General features: G+C 58.9%; 1 protein-coding gene across 7 annotated transcripts in view; it reads right to left on the bottom strand.

Annotated features, from left to right (window-relative positions):
- Window positions 1-17,581, bottom strand: part of TAFA5 (TAFA chemokine like family member 5) — a 170,557-nt gene that overhangs the window by 48,774 nt on the left and 104,202 nt on the right. For all 7 annotated transcript variants that reach the window (XM_074326600.1, XM_074326601.1, XM_074326599.1 and 4 more), the window contains exon 2: window positions 9,399-9,548. In XM_074326600.1, the coding sequence (XP_074182701.1) occupies window positions 9,399-9,548 (150 nt within the window). The remainder of the gene's footprint in view (window positions 1-9,398; window positions 9,549-17,581) is intronic.

Below are 17,581 nucleotides of genomic sequence, written 5' to 3'. Positions count from 1 at the left end.
GCCTGATCAAAGCATCTGCCAAGACAAAATGACAGTTTTGTCTAAATTTTCCTGGCTTGTTTCCCTGGATTGCTTTCCTCACGCTGTTTAATTTAGTTTGAAATCTCAAAGACCATCAAAGAGAGCATGAGAGTTTGTGTCCACCAAAGCGCCTCCTTTCAGGAGGTGTGGATGTGGCTGAGTGGCCAGCAGGTCTGGACCCCAGGGCCGGGCGCTCTGCCCCCAACTGCACAGGCCTGGGGGTGCCGTCCAGCCCGAGGGCCTGTCCCGCTGCACACACCAAGGACCATAGCCGGGACCTCATGTCAGGACAGGGGGCTCACAGGGAGGAGAGCAGCACCCCGGCCCAGCTGTGCACGTCTCCCAGGGGGTCCCATCCACACCCACTTCCTGGCCCGGCCCTGAGCTGTAGCAGCAACGGTGCCCTGGGAAGGGGGTTTGCATCCACTAGAGGGACATAACTGGCAGTGTCGAGCATCCTGGCGTCGCCCTCTGGGACTCAGCCTGGAGGGGCCGGGACGGCGGGTTGGGCTTCCTGCGCTCTGCCCTCTCCACAGGGTTACCCCATAGCTGCCTGGGCAGGGCCCCGCAGGGCGAGACCGTGGCAGCTGGGGTAACCTCTCCACTGGCCACGGCCCCATGATGGACCAGGGCCAAAGGCAGCGCCAGCCACGACGCTGAGCTTGTGTGACCCTAACCTGGACACGTATGTGCTCGGGCCAGAGCTCAGACATGAGGCAGGGCACCCTGCCTGTGTCCCTCCTGTGCAGCCACCTCGCCCAGGAAGGATGGGGAACCTCAACCACAGGGTCCAGAGGGCACTGTGTCCTCGGCATGGCTCTCAGAGACTCTGCCCAGGATGGCGCCCGCTGCCCAGGGGCTGGCAAGTCCCCTGGACGCACTGCCTGGTGAAGCCCTCCTGCTCCTGACAACCGTGGGCTCATGACGGGTGTGGACGTCACCTCCTCCAGGAAGGCCCCCTTGGACACCACAGCCCGAGTCCTTAGTTTCCTCCTCTGGGCTTGTCTCCTGCTCCCTCCACCCCCACACACCTCAGGTCACCACCTGGACCCTTCACCGTGTCTCCGCAGGGGTCCTCAATGAGGCCACAGGCCCGGTCCTTTCTCACTGCACTGGCCATGCCAGGCCTAGGCTGGCTCAGAGCTGCAGGGGCAATTCCAGGAGGGAAAAGCAACTCCCTCCGTGGCACCGAGACCCCGTCCCCCTGCTCTCTAGCCGTGGGCTTGGGACGAGCCCCCCCTTCATGTGGTCCAGTTTCCCTGTTTTTGAAGGGGGAAGGTCATAACCCTGCTTCCCTCTAGAGTTTTCTGAGAAAACAACGTGAGAGATTCATTCAGAGCTTCAGTAAGGACCTCGCCATCTTGCGAACCACGTACGTGCTGGTGGCTAATAACCGTGTGCAAAGTTGTCACCTCACGTCCACTGTGGCTTTGCTTTGGGGCTGCTGAAAGCACCTGCATTTAGACGCCATCCAGAGAGCAGGGCTCCGCAGGTGACACCCTCTCGCTCTGCTTCCCGGAGGCCACCAAGCAGCTGCAGTGTCAGGACAGGACTGGTCCCCACCCTCCCGAGCAGAGCGGGGCCCCGACGGACCCTGGGGGCACTCAGTGTAATGGATTTCACTGCCCCCAATGGGGTGGGGGGTCTGCTAAGTTCCTGAGCTACAGACGAGGAACAGGACAGACGCAGCACTGACAGACAGACAGACAGACAGCAGATCTGACCCCCCCACACACACCATTCCCCGAATAATCAATGTCACACGTGTCCCCACAAACCGTCACAATGAGGACACACGCTGGGGTGCATCAGGTCCCGGCCTCCTGGAGAGAATTTCCTCAAAGATGTTTCCAACATGTTCCTTCTCATAAAGCTGATTATCCTCCAAAGCTGATTAAAACGTACACGGTGAGGGAAGTGACACTGTTAGCACAGCATGAACTGGACACTTTAAATGATTAGCAGGAACCTGGACGGCGTCGCACACAGGGGCAGTGGTGTCCCCGTCCTCCCCTCTCTGTCCCCACGAGCTCGGCAGGCTCACTGCTGGCCCCACTGGTCTCCAGGTGTCAGGAGTCAGTGACAGAGGGTCTCCAGGCACCTGCCACAGCCCTGGCAGTGGAGACACTGGATGAATGAGGCCGACCCCATCGGGTGGGGAGACACCTGGGGCAGGAGTTTGCTGCGCGGTGGGAGCAGCCCCAAGTGTGACAGGGGCGGCCCCAGCTGGCCTGGCAGCAAAGGGCTCTCCGGCTAACGGTGCCCCAGCTCCGTTTCTCATGCGTTCAGCGTAAGAATCTGACACCTCTCTCGTTCGGTTGATTCTCGAGTATTTGACTCTTTTTGAGGCTACTGTAAAAGGGACTGCTTCCCTAAGGTCACCTGCCACCACTGCAGAGAACTGCAGTTGACTTTATATATCGTCTGGGAATCCTGCAACCACGTCGAGCTCCTGTGTGAGTCCTGTGTGTGGATTCCTCACGACGCTCTTTATGAAAGGCCACGCCACCTGCGGACAGTTGTATGCCTTCCTCCCCAGTCAGGGTGACTTTTCTTTATTTTTCCTGCCCGCCTGCCCCACTCTAAGCCCCAGGACCACGCTGAGTGGCAGTGTGAGAGCAGACGTCCTGGTCTTGTCCTTGATCTCAGGGCAAAAGCACCCGGTCTTCCTCCCGTGCCTACGGTGTCACCTTTCGGGGCTCCTCAGAGACCTTCGTCATGCTGAGCAGGTCCCTCTTCTAGTTTGCTGAGTGTTTTTATCATGAAAGGGTGTTGGATGCTGTGAGCTGCTGATGCTACAGCCATTGAGATTTCACGACGTGACTTTTGGCCTTTAATCTCGTACGACATTCACTGGTTTTCCGTGAGAGAAACCCCGTTTGGCCGCAATGTGCAGCCCTTTTATATGCGGCTGGATTTGTTTGCTAGAATTCGGTTGAGGATTTTCTGCATCTATAAGGTCTGTGGTTTTCTTGTGATGTGTGTGCCTGACACGTGTGCCATCGAGGTGACACGAGCCTCCGTGTGAGTTAAGAAGTATTTCTTCCTCTATGTTTTGGAAGACAGAGAGAGACTGGTCTTGATTCTTCTTTAAACTTGGGAGCCTGGGCTGTTCTCGCTGACAAGTTCTCAGGTCGCCAACTCACGGTCTTTACTTGTCATAGGTCTGCTCAGACTTCCGTTTCTTCTTGAGTCAGTTTCTACGAATGTGCCCATTTCGTGTAAGTCACGTAATACGTGGGCACACAGGTGATCACAGGAGTCTCTTAAGCCTTTGTATTCTGTACGGGGCATAGTAACCGTGAAGACGGTGGTCCTTCCTCAGTCCCGAGCTAGTGATTGATCCCTCCCTGTCTCCCTGTCTCTGTCTCCCTGTCTCTGTCTCTCTCTCTCTCTCTCTCTCTCTCTCTCTAGTCTAGCTAGAGATGTGTTCATTTCCTTTATCTTTCAAAGAACTAACTTTTGGTTTAGTTGATTTTTATGGGTTTTCTAGCCTCCGTTTCACTTAATTCCATGTTAAACTTTAATATTTTATTCCTACTTGATTTGGGTTTAGCTGGCTCTTCTTTTCCTAGTGTCTCAAGGTGGGTCACCTTTGTTCTTAAGGTAATTCAGTTACAGGCAAGTTTATATACAACTTAATTTTTAATAATGACTGTGTTTAACAATCAGCTCATGAAATTTCTGAAAATTTAACGCACGAGGCTCGCAAGTTACTGCAGGCTGGCTCCAGCACACCTGGGGTGGGCCTGGCAGACCCAGAAAGCAGGCAGGGCCGCCCAGGAAGTCACCGGCGCAGGAAGCCCTGCCGGCTGTGCCTTCTCACGCCCTGCTGCTGCCCCTGTGCCCACAGCTCAGAGAGCACAGTGCCCTGCTGGAGGCCACACAGCTGCAGAGGGCACGCACACGTTTCTAAGTGCACACACGTGCACGCATTGCTCTAAGTGCCGAAATACAACACATTCGAGTTTTGCCCTCAAAAGAGTGAGGCCTTTTACTCTCCGACAGTGGGGCCAGGGGCCTTGGCAGTGTCAGGCTTTGGGAGCTTGAGTGGACATGAGGCACCATGTCCCCCGGGCCCGGTGGGGGGGAGGGGTCCATCCAAGGTCCTGCTGTGCCTGGGCCCTTCTCCAGGCAGCCTGTTCAGCGAGAATAAGCCACTGTCGTGCAGGGCACCCTGCTCGCTGCGCCATTTGTCGTGCGGGGCGTCCGGCGGGGTCTCTGGTCCCGCTCCCCACACAAGAACACAGGATATGGTGAGGCCAAAAAGGAACATCCACGGAGCCATAGGTAGGGGAATCATATCACTATATTCCCGCTGGCGGCTGGGTTGGCGATACAGGAAGCAGGAGCCACACTGTTCGCAACCCTCACTGCTCCGCTTCCCAGCCCAGCCGCCACCTTCTTGCCAGCCCCCATTTTCTGCTAGCGTAGCCACGGCAGTTATATTAGTGGCCAATGGCTCACTGGTTACAGCTGACGGCCAACTAGTTACAGCTGATGGCCATCCAACCACAGCTGATGGCCATTTACTACCTGAGCCAGCACCTTTCCACGTGAGGCCGGGAACCTGGAAACTGCCTTCTGGGGCTCTGTCCCCACAGCTAGCATGGGCTCAGAGGCCCCGGGACGACACCTCACAGGTGAAAGGACGGGCAGTGGAGCAAGGGGACCTCCAGCTCCTGCAGCCAAGCCCCACGTGGCTGATGGGGCCAGAGGACCAGGTGTGCCCACCTGTTGGCTCAGCGGTTTCAGACGGCTCCGCCTACCCTCCCCGCAGCTCCTAGAGCCGGCAGGACTCGCTGAGCGCAGGTGGGGTCCGGCGTCTCCACGTCCTCGCCAGCACTGTCATGAGCAGACCCTCGCGACGCTGATGGCTGTGGGCGTGACGGCCGTTTCCTAATGACGAAGGACATCCGGCACCTTCTCACGTGCTTACTGGCTATTCCCACGCTTGTCTCCTTTGGGGAAAGGTCTACTCAGATCCTTTGTCCATTTCTTAGTTGTGTCATTTACCTTTTCATGGTCAAGTTACATGAGTTCTTTATATATTCTAAATACAAGTCCCCCGTCAAAAGCAGGATTTAGAGTATTGTCTCTCATTTTGTAGGCTGTCCTTTCACTTTCTTGATGCATCCTTTGAAGTACAGAAGTTTTTAGTTTTGAGGACGTCCTGTTTGCCCATGTATTTCTCTTGTTGCTTGTACTTTTGGGGTCACCTCTAAGAACCCTTTGCCAAATCCAATCTTGTGAACATTTACCTGTTTTCTCCTGAGAGTTTTGCAGTTTCAGTCCTTAACATTTAGGCCTTTGACCCCCGCCAAATTAGGTTTCCTACAGAGTGTGAGGCAGGGGTCCGACTTCATTCTTTGGCACATGATGAGTTGTCCCAGTGCCATTTGTTGAACAGATGGTCCTCTCCCCATGAATTGTTCAGACAGCCTCGTGGACTGTACGTGTGGGTGTGTTTCTGGGCTCTTATTTCCCTGCGTCCCCTTCTCAACGAGGACACACCTCAGGGCTCCTCCTGTACCCGTCCGGCTCTCTGCTTCCTCGCTGATGGGTGGGCACCCTCATCCCGAGTGTGGCAGCACCTGAGCACAGACCCACCAAACAGGTGCCCCTTCTGCAGCCCCTCAGGCCGCGTCTGGGACGCGACACCTGTGTCTCACGTGTTGGTGGGAAAACGTCAGCGCGGAGAAAAGCGGTTCCCTCAGGCAGCTGCAGCAGGTGTCAGCTTCAAAAGGGCCCCTGGACCTCGTAGGTCACTGCAGGGTGTGACGACGTCATGACTGCCATCTGTGGATGAAGACGGGCTTGGCCCACGGACACCCCCACCGAGTACCTGTGGGGCTTGTGGCTACGGCTTCCACTCCACACCCTGTGACCATTTAAACCCCCAGCTCCGCGGGAACGGAAGGCCTGTTCTGAGTTCTCACCCCAACGTGCCAGCACGCGATGCGGGGGTAGTTCCTGCTTAGGGATACAGGCACGGTCACCTACCAGGCAGGCAGGTCCCAGCAAGAGCCTCCGGTCAATTGCATCAGCCAGGGGTCCAGGCAAGGTCTTCGGAGAGCCTGGCTGGCCACGCACAACTTCCCGAGGCCTCTCTGGACCACGTGCCAGCCCAGCTCCTCTCCCCCAAGCCGGCTGCCACCCTCACCAGGCCTCGGGGAGTTCGCCCACGGCCTGCCCTCCCCCATGGCTCCCAGGGTCACCTGCCTGGCCCTGCGCCTCAGTCTGTCCTGCCTTCCACCCAGCTGAGCTGCTGCAGAAACAACCCTTTCCTCTGCCAGCTGTCTGCACCTGGCTCCCAGGCACCATGCTACTGTCTCTACTTTGCTTTATCTCAAAAGAGTTTCATGGGAACTCAGCTGGTGGGAGGAAGACCCCCATTTATACAGAAAGATGCTGGTTCAGCAGGAGGAGAGCCGTGGACGGCTTTCTGTGGCCTGCTGGGCAGGGTCATAGCTGGGGACAGGGCCTCAGGCCTCAGGGTGGCGTGTGGAGACACTGGGCAGTGTCTGCTGCGGGAAGAGGGCAAGAGGGAGCTCAGAGCCTCACGCGGCAGCAGATGTGGACGAGGCAGCCCTGGGCCAGCCCGCTGTTCACTGTGGTGTCTGTACAGGGCTGGGGCGGCCCTGGGGTGAGGAGTTGTTTCTGGATCTTGGCAATCACAGAGCCCTGAAGAGATGACAGCAGCTTGTTTCAAACCTGTTCCCCGATGGGTCTCTCAGCTGAAACAGCACCGTGCTGCCACACGCAGGCTGGGGACAGTTCACCCAAAACGCTTCAGGCTCAGGGACACGACCAGGCGGCCCCTCCTCTTAGGAAGAGACTCTTCCTCTTCACCCCTCAATCCCCTGCTGAAACGCTCCCTCCTGACGCAACTCTGCCAAGGTCTGGGCAGGAAGAGACAGCTGCGCTCGGGGCCCACGGTGCCTGCCCCACGCTCAGGACCCCAGCCCCACAGCACGGCACGCTCTGGGCGTCTAACAACTCACTCTCCCCTACGCCTCTCCTCCACCCATGTGACTGACGAACAAGCGAGTGAGCGAATGAATGAATAATAAGCCAATTACTAGACGGATACACCGGAGCACGTGTGCAGGTGTGCTCCCGCATTGCAGGCTCATATTACCAAACACAGGGGAGTCAGCATGAAACACCCCAATTTACACCCTGTTCCCATCAGATCCCACCCCACCTGACATAAGACAAGTTTTCTCTTTAGCAGACAGAATCCACACGCAAGGAAACTTATTATGCACACAGAGCAAGAAAACAGAAAAGCAAAAATTAAATTAGGTGGCAGCCTAGAAAATGCCCACTGTGCAAAAACTGCAAGCAAGCTAATTTGTATGGCCTCCCTTGAAAATGGCCAGGTTTTAATTTGGGTCTCTGGGTCCCAGCTGCTGGGACACCAGCAGCTCGTGGGGAGAGGGGTGAGGCCCCGCTTTCAGATGCATAGACCCATATTCAATTAGTAATCAACTGTGACCCCACATCTCCTGCAGGCTCCCGGAGCTAATGAGGACACAGGGAGGGAAGGCGGCTGTGAGCGCGGGGCCTGTGCACACCTCCTTCCCTCCCATCTGGGGAAGAATCCACCCACGTCAGCTGTGGGCACGGTCGCCATCACTCGTGGGCCCATTCCAATCCCAGGGAGCCGGAGACGCCGGCGGGGTGTGGCCAGAATTCATTCAGTTCCCTGGGAAACAGGACGGACGCCCCCGTGGCCCAAATGTACCAGGGATTCAGCTTGGCGTGTGGGGTTCTGGAGGCGCGAGCGGCGGTGGGCGGCTGTCAGCCGCGTGTTTAATCACACGCCACTTATGGGACACCAACTGATACGCGTGACAGAAAGACTTTTAATAAAGACAAACAACGTTTCCTTACAAACAAAACCAGCTCCACAGTGGCTGCACCAATTTCGGAAGGAAAGCAGACTTGAGGGTGAGCATGCAGAGTACAGACAGGGAATTGTAACGTCACACACCTGAAATTCATACGCCTTCCTCACCAGTGCTACCTCGATACACTGAAAACACCCCAAAAAACCAGCTGCAGCAACCTGTCCCACATCCTCCACACACCCCAGCCCCCCGATGCCGCCACTCGCCCCCAGCGCCCAGGCGGCACGGTCAGCCTCCTTCTCACACTCTCCTGAGTGGCCCCCAAGTCCACAAAGAGCCCTTGAGGGCTGACAGCACCATGCGGTGGCCCCTGCCCAGAGGCCGTGGGGAAGTAAAGGTGGGGCTGGGGGTCACCTGAGAGCCCTATGGGGCCCAGAGTACTTCCGGTCACCCCAGGCTCTGCAAGTGAGGCCCCCACTGAGTGGACCTAGGCTTAGCCCCCAAGTGCACAGGACACGTGGGCCAGGAGTGGCGGTGGCCGGGCCTGCTCCCTCTGGCCAAGAGCCCTAGGCCCCTCCCCCACTCTGTCCCTTTCCTGCTGGAGGCCCGTCGGGTGAGAGCTCCTAGCCTTGTCCCTGACAATCCCAGGACACGCTCATCAGTGACACTGGCGGGGTCCCTGAGCCAATAAGCCCCACCCCCAATGTGGCCCCAAGGCTCTGCTGATTCCTTCCTGCGGACCTTTCTCGCTTTGGGGGCTGCACTGGGACTCACCCAGCTCCCGGGCAAGCTGCCCTGGTGATCACAGCGTGCTCACTCTCCACGCGGCCCCTCACGTGTGCCAGCCTTGCTGAACGCCCAAGAACTCAAGGCACACATGCAGCCCCTCCACCGTGGACGCACCACTGTCCATGCCCATGGCCACTGCAAGGGCCTCCCTTCCACCTGTTAAAGACCTTTGCTGACCGTTTCCAAAAGGAGGCCTGAAGGTACCGCCTCACACAGGCGCCTCCCAGCGTTAACTCAGCCAGGATGCTGACGTGTATCTCATCCACCGACAGCCCGACTGCAGGTGGCCATGCAGGGTTCACCCCCAGAGCCCTGCACAGCCTCGGGGCCCGTGAGGGACGGGGCCTGACGCCTGCCGGACCCCGACGGGGTGGAGCCCACCGCCTGGCTGGTAGCTGCACCAGAAACCCCATGTGATGGACTCAACGGGCACACATCTCAGGGCCGTCGTGCAGATGGCACAGCTCTGCTCCCCTCTGTCCCCAGCCTCGCCAAGGGGCCGCAGCCTCCGGGCCAGTCAATCCCTGTGAGCACATGGGGGACCCCAACCCTGCCGCCTGTGGCACCCTGGAGACCACACCCATATGCACAGCCAACGCTGCCCACCGGAGCAATGGCGCCGGACAAGACTGCCCAGCCCGAGGCCTGACCCAGAGAGCGCTCTGGGGAGGCTGTGTCAGGTGACGCCCGGCTTGCCGCCCCGTGGCCCTCGCAGGGGCCCCAGGCTCTTACCGTCCACACAGGCGGGCCGGGCTCTCGTGGTGCCCGCGATCTGCCCCTTTCTGCATGCACAGCGAGCCGTCTGCCGGGCAATCGTCCTCCGAGGCTGGCTGCTGTCCCGGTCCAGTGTCACAATCTCACAGGTGCCAGCGGCCAGCTGACCTGCAAGAGAGGCACAGACGTGGGCTGAGTGGCCCGGCACTGGAGACAAGCCACCGGCCACCCAGCCCCACAGCTGGACACTTGCCCAGTGCCCACCCTTAGAGGGGCCCAAGGAGGCCGGACGCTGCCTTTTTCAACACCTCAAATGAGGCCGTCAGAAACATGCCCTATAAAAGCCAGGACACCAGCTCAGGCCAGCGACCTCCACTTTTACGCAGCGTGGGGCTTGTGGCCCTTCCCGGGCAGACAGGAAATGAAAGGTGGCCTCATCTGAGTCACGGAGGAAATGAAAGGCCGGTCACGGAGGAGGGGCCGGTCAGCCACCAGGCAATGTGATCGAGGGACCTGGGCCTGCACAAAGCACGCGACTGGGGTCCACGCGGGCCCCGAGCTCCGTGCCCAAGCTGGCCGAGGGCACTGGAGACCAGCACAGACCCTCTTACAGAGCTGAGAGGGGTGGGGACCCAGCTGTCACCCTCCACACTGGGCCGTCCAGGTCTCCTCTCCCCTCCACAGGCCACTGCTCGCACACACGCACATGAGATGCACCCAGACACGCACAGCTGCACAGAAGGCACAGACGTGCACATTCCACACACCTGGCCAACAGGTTCATACAGGTGGGACCCAGGTGTCACAGCTATACAGACACACACGGAGATGCCCATACATTGTACAGTTGTCCTGTGCAGACACACATGGAGATGCTCACACAATACACCCATGTCCTGTGCTGACACACACGGAGACGCTCACACAATGCACACGTGTCCTGTGCAGACACACACGGAGACGCTCACACAATGCACCCATGTCCTGTGCAGACACACACGGAGACGCTCACACAATGCACACGTGTCCTGTGCTGACACACACGGAGACGCTCACACAATACACACGTGTCCTGTGCAGACACACACGGAGACGCTCACACAATGCACACGTGTCCTGTGCAGACACACACGGAGACGCTCACACAATGCACACGTGTCCTGTGCAGACACACACGGAGACGCTCACACAATGCACACGTGTCCTGTGCAGACACAAGCACTCACAGGGACCTGGACATGCCCCTTACTCCTGCTGTGCCATGTGGACACTGCCCCTGCTCCCCAATTTCGGCCGCCCCAGGACACAGGAGGGTGGGCGGCGAGGCGCCCGGCCTTGGTTTGGTTCTGGGCCCAGTGTGCACAGAAGTGACACTTATAGTTTGAAGGTGTCGGCTCAGCGAGGTTGAGTTCACAGGCTTCCTCATGCTCCATTAGTCTCCTATGTCCCAGGGCAGATGGGACCAGGATCCCAGCGAGGGACTGTCCTGCGTTCATTAAGGTGTCGCGGTCCCCACAAAACACGGCTTGGCCCCCAGCGATAAGCGCGGAATATTAGCACTGACAAAGTGACAAAGACGGCACCAGCGCTGGGCGCAAGGCAGGAAACGTGAAAACTGGCCGTCTCGCCCGTTGGGAGGCCGGAGCTCTTCCCCAGCCCGGCCGGCACAGCCCCAGCCTGTGCGGAGCTGGGACCCAGGCCCCTCCATGACCCGGGGACCCCAAGCCGCCCCGCAGCTGGCCAGAACCACCAGCCTGGACGCCCACCATGGGGAGGCCCCCCTCACTCACTGCCTCGCTCTTTCACGCCCTCAGCCAACAGTACGCACCTACTGTGCGCCAGCCTCGGTGTTGGGCCCTGGGACCACTGTGGGAGCAAAGCAGAGGGCATTCCGCCCGGGGGCTCCTCCTACTGGGGGAGACGGCCTCATGCAGATGCCCAGAGGTGGGATCCCGCCCACCTGTCTCGTGGGGACACAGGACGGCGAGGGTGGGGTACATGCTGCAGCCCAGAACAGGAAGGAGGAGGAGGTGACACCAGGACAGAGGCAGGTACAGAAGGAAGCTGCACACCCTTGGTGCCACCACAGCCTTCTTCAGCCCTGGGTCCCCGTCCTTGTCACGCAGCTGCCATCACCTCAGGCCCCCTCCTCCAGGCAGCCCCTGGGTCTTCCAGGCCGCTCACTGCACAGGGCTGCCTGGACCCTTTGTCATCTGTATTGCCCCCAGGTCCCCAGCCCAGCCAGCAGGATGAAGCCTGTGACGAGCTGCTCACCCTTCAGCTGGCGTGGCCCAGGCTGACCCCTGACCCTGGGGTGGGGCGTGTCTGGGTGTGCAGCAGTGGCTCCCACGTGCCCGGCCCCGGTGACCCCCCATCCCCGCCCCGGCCTCCTGTGCCCCTCCCCCACTGAGCAGAACCCTGTCCCAAGGCCAGTGTCCCGTGCCACCTCCCCTGGAGGCTTAGGCTGTAGATTCTGACTCACACCAGGTAATTACACACAGAGTCACACACTGTACTAGGAACAAGGAAAAACAAATAAAGAGACACATAAATAAACAAGCAGATAAATGCAGCAGAGGGGAGAGTCTGGGACAACGAGGCAGTGGTTTCCTGGTGACGGCGGTGCTTAGGGCCCCACAGATGTGCCTGTGGTAACCGCAGCTGACAGCCCCACGAGCGCAGGTCGAAGGTGATGGGGCGACGCTGACTTACAGATGGTTAGCCGCGTGGGCTCCGGCTGGCGGCTATTTTAAGCTCTGTGGGTGGACTCGGGGCTGCCCTGCTATTCCTGGCCCTCGCTGCCGCCCACCCTGACCAGACTCCTTGGGCTGACGTCAGTGGCCGGTGGAGGCACGTCTCCTGGGGACTGGCTCACGCTCTCCGGGCACCTTGAGCCCTGCTCACTAGCTAAACCACAAGCAGCCCTGTGACCCCCACCTAAGGCATTGACTGACCAGCGTTTCAGGTTCAGCACAGGGCACCCCGAGCCTGGACCCCGTGTGGACGTGGATGGCCAGGCAGGACCACCGCCAGGGCACTGAGAGGGTTCTATGTCCAGTGAGCTCCTCTCCCAGGCTGCCCCGAACCTAGCAGCTGCCAGCCTCACTCCATCACCCCAGCCACCATGATTCTGGACCATGCCCTGTGGGTAAGACAGGACAAGGCCCCCAATGGCCCCCAAATGTCTCTGCATGTGCGTCCACACTGAGACGCGACCGAGAGCAGGTGCCTCTGACAGTGTGTTAGCGTCCTGGGGCTGCAGGACCCGCAGACTGGGGGGTGGGGTGGGGGGCAAACCACAGCACGTCATCTTCCCTCCTTCTGGAGGATGGAAACCAAGGGACATGCAGGGCGCGCTCTGAGGCCCAAGGGAGGGTCCTTCCTGCCTCCACTGGCCTCCGGTCATGGCATTTCCTGGCTATGGCCACAGCAGTGCCACCTCTGCCACCGTCACCGCCTGCCCCGTCCCCTGTGGGGCCAGGCGCTGCAGTTGCATGCTACGCCCACCCTGCAGGACCCTTGCAACCGTCTGCTGCTGACCTCACCAGGGACATGGCGAAGCTGTCACTCGAGCTGCCCCACCCCGTCTGTCAAACCGGCCCCATGGCTCCGAGCCTCACTCTGCCTGATGGGACCTGTGGCATCTTAGTCCACTGTGTCCCAGTTCAGAGCCACGGGGTAGGCCAGCCGGCTGGCACTGGGCACAAGGGACCACGCTGGCCACTTCAGACTCAGAGCTGAGGCCGGTGCTCCAGGCAGGTGCTCATGCTGGCTCAGACATCACTGTTCCACTCATATTTCTAGGTTGTTGTAAAGACCTTACAGCCTCACACCTCAGCTCCCCTGCCCTCTGACGGGGCCAGCGGCATGCTGACAGTGCCCAGACCCAGAGCCCACGCGTGGGGCGCAACTGCAGGCCTGGCCCTGTCCACCCAGAATGGAGGCCGGTGGGCCCCGCACCTGCCCAGGCCTAGACCCCCGGGCACCGCCCTCCCAGGCCTGCCAGCCCTCCCTTCACCCCCCACTCCTGAAGCTGAGGGCAGCAGGGCGGGCCCAGCTTGGTCCTAACAGGGCTGCCTGTCACTCCCGAAGCCGAGGGCACATGGGATGGCCCTGCAGGGTAGAGCCGTGAGCACACAGCCACAGGGGCTCAGCCAGGGCTCTCCGTGGGGCTGGGGCACAGGCCTAGGAGGAGGGGAGGGGCGGGGAGGGGTTCAGCTCAGCCCCCACATGAGGTTTGACACGTAAGTTCGTGAACTTGTCCCCGTGCGCTGACAGGGGCATCACTGAGCAAACAGCTCATAACCTTGGTCTATCAGGGCCTCACAGCTGTGCTCATGTCGACATGTGGCGGTGTCCTGCTGAGTGACGTTCATTATTGTTGTTGCGTGTTTCTGTGCCGGCGCGAGAATGTCTCAGCTTGAATTAGAGCAACGAACACACATTAAATTACTTGGCCAGAGTAAGTGAAATCAGGGACATGTTAGTCCAAGTTTATGGGGATGATGCCATGAAGAAAACAGCAGTGTACAGATGGGTTAAAGGTTTTTTTGAGGAGAGAGAACACGTCAGTGATGAAGAGAGGTCAGGGTGGCCAGTGATGAGCAGAACTGACAAAACATCAAAAAATTCATTGAATGGTGTATCAAAATTGTCAGCTGATTGTGAGAAGCATAGCAGACCAAGTCAACATAGATAACAGGAAAATCTTGGCATGAGAAAGGTGTGTGCAAAAATGGTCCTGAAGCAGCTCACCGGTGAACAAAAGCAAAGGAAAATCAAAGTTTGCCAAGACATTTTGGAGAGGCAAGATGAGGTTTTGGGCCGTGTTGTCACTGGTGATGAAACATGGGTGAACCAATACGACCCTGAAACAAAGCGTCAAAGTGCACAATGGAAGTCAGCCAGTTCTCCACGACCAAAGAAGTTCTGTCAGTCCAAATCAAGAGTCAAAAGGATGTTGCTAAACTTTTTTGATATCAGAGGGATTATTCACTATGAATTTGTACCAAATGGACAAACAGTTAACCAAGTTTACTATTTGGAAGTGCTGAGAAGGCTGCGTGAAAAAGATGAAAATGACCTGAACTTTTCGCCAACAATTCATGACTCTTACAACACAACAATGCACCAGCTCACATGGCACTGTCTGTGAGGGAGTTTTTAGCCAGTAAACAAATAACTGTATTGGAACACCCTCCCTACTCACCTGATCTGGCCCCCAGTGACTTCTTTCTTTACCCAAAGATAAAGGAAATATTGAGAGGAAGTCATTTTGATGACATTCAGGACATAAGGGTAATAGGACAGTTCTGATGGCCATTCCAGAAAAAGAGTCCAAAATTGCTTTGAAGGGTGGACTAGGCGCTGAAGTCAGTGCATAGCTTCCCAAGGGGAGGACTTCAAAGATGACCACAGTGATATTCAGCAATGAGGGATGTAGCACTTTTTCTAGGATGAGTTCGTGAACTTAATTGTCACACTTAATGTGAGACTCGTATACATGCAGATACACACACAGCTCACAGAGAGCCCTGTGTGGAGGGGTCCTGGACAGGCCGGGGCTGGGTGGGGAGGTGGCCTGATCTGTAAGAGAGAAACCAGGACCCTCTGGGGTCAGAGATGAACGCCCCAGTGCGCCCAGCCCCCTGACGCCGGAGACAATGGCAGCGCCGTGCTGGCCCTCCCCCTGCCCGACCAGAGCGCCACCATCTCCCCATTTTCCAGAAGACAACTCACAGGCTCAGGGAGGAGCACCCCACTGTAGCCATGGGCTGGGAGGGGGCACAGCCAGGGCTGGACCAGGTCTGGGCAGCTCCAGGCTGAGGCAGGAGGTGGGGGTAGCACAGGGCCCCTCCCACTGTCTGGACGCTCACAGGACGGAGGCTGGGCCCTCAGTCGGGGTTCAGTCACCCGGGGGCCCTGGGTAGATGAAGAGGGGCAGCCTCCAGGGAGCCACAGGGCTGGGCGAGACTTGGGGGCCATGCCAAGCCCTCGATACCCCCTACATGCCAGAACCACTATTAGCCCTGTTTGCACAGGTTTGACAGAACCAGCTCTCGCGTCACATCATATACCCCCGGGGTCATGACCTGGGACACAGGCCCCTGCAGGCTCTGGGTGGGAGGCCCCGGGAGCCGAGTCTGGACGGACACGTCCCACTGCTGCTTGCTCAGTGAGCCACGTTTGGTCATTTTGCTTATTCTCTGAGTCAGACCAGGGAAGTCAGGCTGCAGGGCAGTACACGAGCCCCTTGAAACTCCCACCCAGTCCCCAAATGAGGGCTGCTAGCACCCAGAGTCTGAGCCCAGGTCACCGTGACAGTGTCCTTAAGGCCAGCTCCTCAGGAGCTGGGTGGTGGATGGGAAGCCATGTCTGCACCGGACGTGGGTGTCAGGCGGGCCCAGCCCCAGCCCACCGGCTCCAGACGGGGGTGCAGCAGAGGACAGCTCTGGGCAGCCAGTGGCCTGTGGACGCCCGGGGGGGCAGAAGGCTCGAGCCCTGTGTCCGTGCCACCCTCCACTCCCAGGGCGCTCAGACAGCTGCTTAATCCTCACGGGCGATGACGCAACCTGGAGGGACGTCTGATACGCTGGATGACAATAAAGATTCACAGTGACACTGACAGGTGCACACAAGATGGTATCTAGCGATCACAGGGGTCAGGGCTGTTTGGATTTGAATGAAAACAAGGGGTCCCCGAGCAGGCCAGCAGGGCCGGAGGCTGGCACAGGGCCGCCGAGCTGACCACGGCGTGGTTACAGCCCAGTCATGGCACAACTTGGGAGCTTGGGTCGAGGCAGGTCCCCATCAGGAGAGAAGGGGCCCTGTGGGACCTGCCTGGAGTTCAGACGTGGGCTTCCTCGGACAGGCGCTTCCAGCCCAGCCTGCGTCCCATGTGGAGCTGGGCCAGGATGGGTCTCAGCGTGCAGTGCCCCCCGAGCTCTGGGCCTGCGGGCTGTGGGGACCCAGATGAGAAGGCAGGGCCATGGAAACCCACATGGTACTGGGAGGGAGGGCACGGAGGGGAGGCCGTGTGCTGGAGAAGCTTATGGAGGAAGGGACGCCTGGGGCACGGGTCAGCTCTCCCGGCCGTGCCTGCGGCAGCTCACCTATCCCCAAGCACCGTGTGTCTGGTGGGCAGGGCTGCAGCTAAGGAGAAGCCTGGCGGTCTGGGGTGCACACCGTGTCTGCACACGCCCCCGGCAGCGTGGACAGGGCCCTGCTCGGAATGTTCTGGGCCTCGGCGGGCCCTCTGGGAGACGCGCTGCTGTGGGTATGGGGACAGATTTCAGTTACGGCTCACAGAGGGCTTGTCACAACATCAGTGTCAGAAACAAAACCACACGCCTGTCATCTCTGCCCCAGAACAAGCTGCTCTCTGGAGCTGAGGACACCCGAGAATAAGGACGGGAGGGCTTCGCCCTGGGGGAGGTGGGGGGAGCCTCGAGCTTATGAACCCCTGTGTCACTACCCACTAAGCACTCAAACTGTGAAATCAAAGGACAGCATTTTAAAAAGTCAACTCTCCAGCATAGTTCACGTGCAGAAAGGGCGTCTCAGTCACAAACCGGAAAACACAGAGCACCGGGCGGAGATGGTGACGTGGACAGCTCCCGGCCGGGGCGGGTCCCCTTCAGGACACAGGTGCCCGGGCACCGTCCATGGTGCAGACAGGCACGGTCTCACCCCTCAGCAGGACGCCACTCCACCCGCTCTCCCCAGGTGGTCACCCTCCTGCTGCGTGTCCCCAGATCTGTGCTGGGCTCACTTTCAAAGTGCTGCCCCGTGAGAAAATATGTGCAAAATCGGGAGGAAAGCATTGAACAAAATCACTACCAGTAATAGGGAGGGACTGCTTGGTGGACGAGGACGGGGCACGGGCTCTGGTTGAGCAGGGACGTCACTGCCACCCAGCCCAGACAGTGGGGGGAGGAGGCGAGTCCGCTCTCCCTCCCCGGCACACCTCAATGCGACTGGGATGTCTCATCAGAAACAACTAAAGCAGCGCGGGATCAAGCTGTGCTCACGGAGCCTGGCAAGGCCACACCGTGTCACGGAGGCGGAGGCACCCAGACTCTCAGCACCAGTTCTGAGATCGCTGTTATTACGATTTTATTATGGGCAGGACTCACCAGCCAATTTGGCCTGAGGCCAAGAAACCAGGTGAGAAGGCAGGAAGGAGCTGGGAGGGGGCCGCT

The sequence above is a fragment of the Rhinolophus sinicus genome, linkage group LG02, assembly GCF_036562045.2.
Source record: "Rhinolophus sinicus isolate RSC01 linkage group LG02, ASM3656204v1, whole genome shotgun sequence".
In the NCBI taxonomy this organism is placed as follows: domain Eukaryota; kingdom Metazoa; phylum Chordata; class Mammalia; order Chiroptera; family Rhinolophidae; genus Rhinolophus; species Rhinolophus sinicus.
Note: the sequence above shows the minus strand (reverse complement) of the source record. Positions and strands in the feature narration are given on the sequence as shown.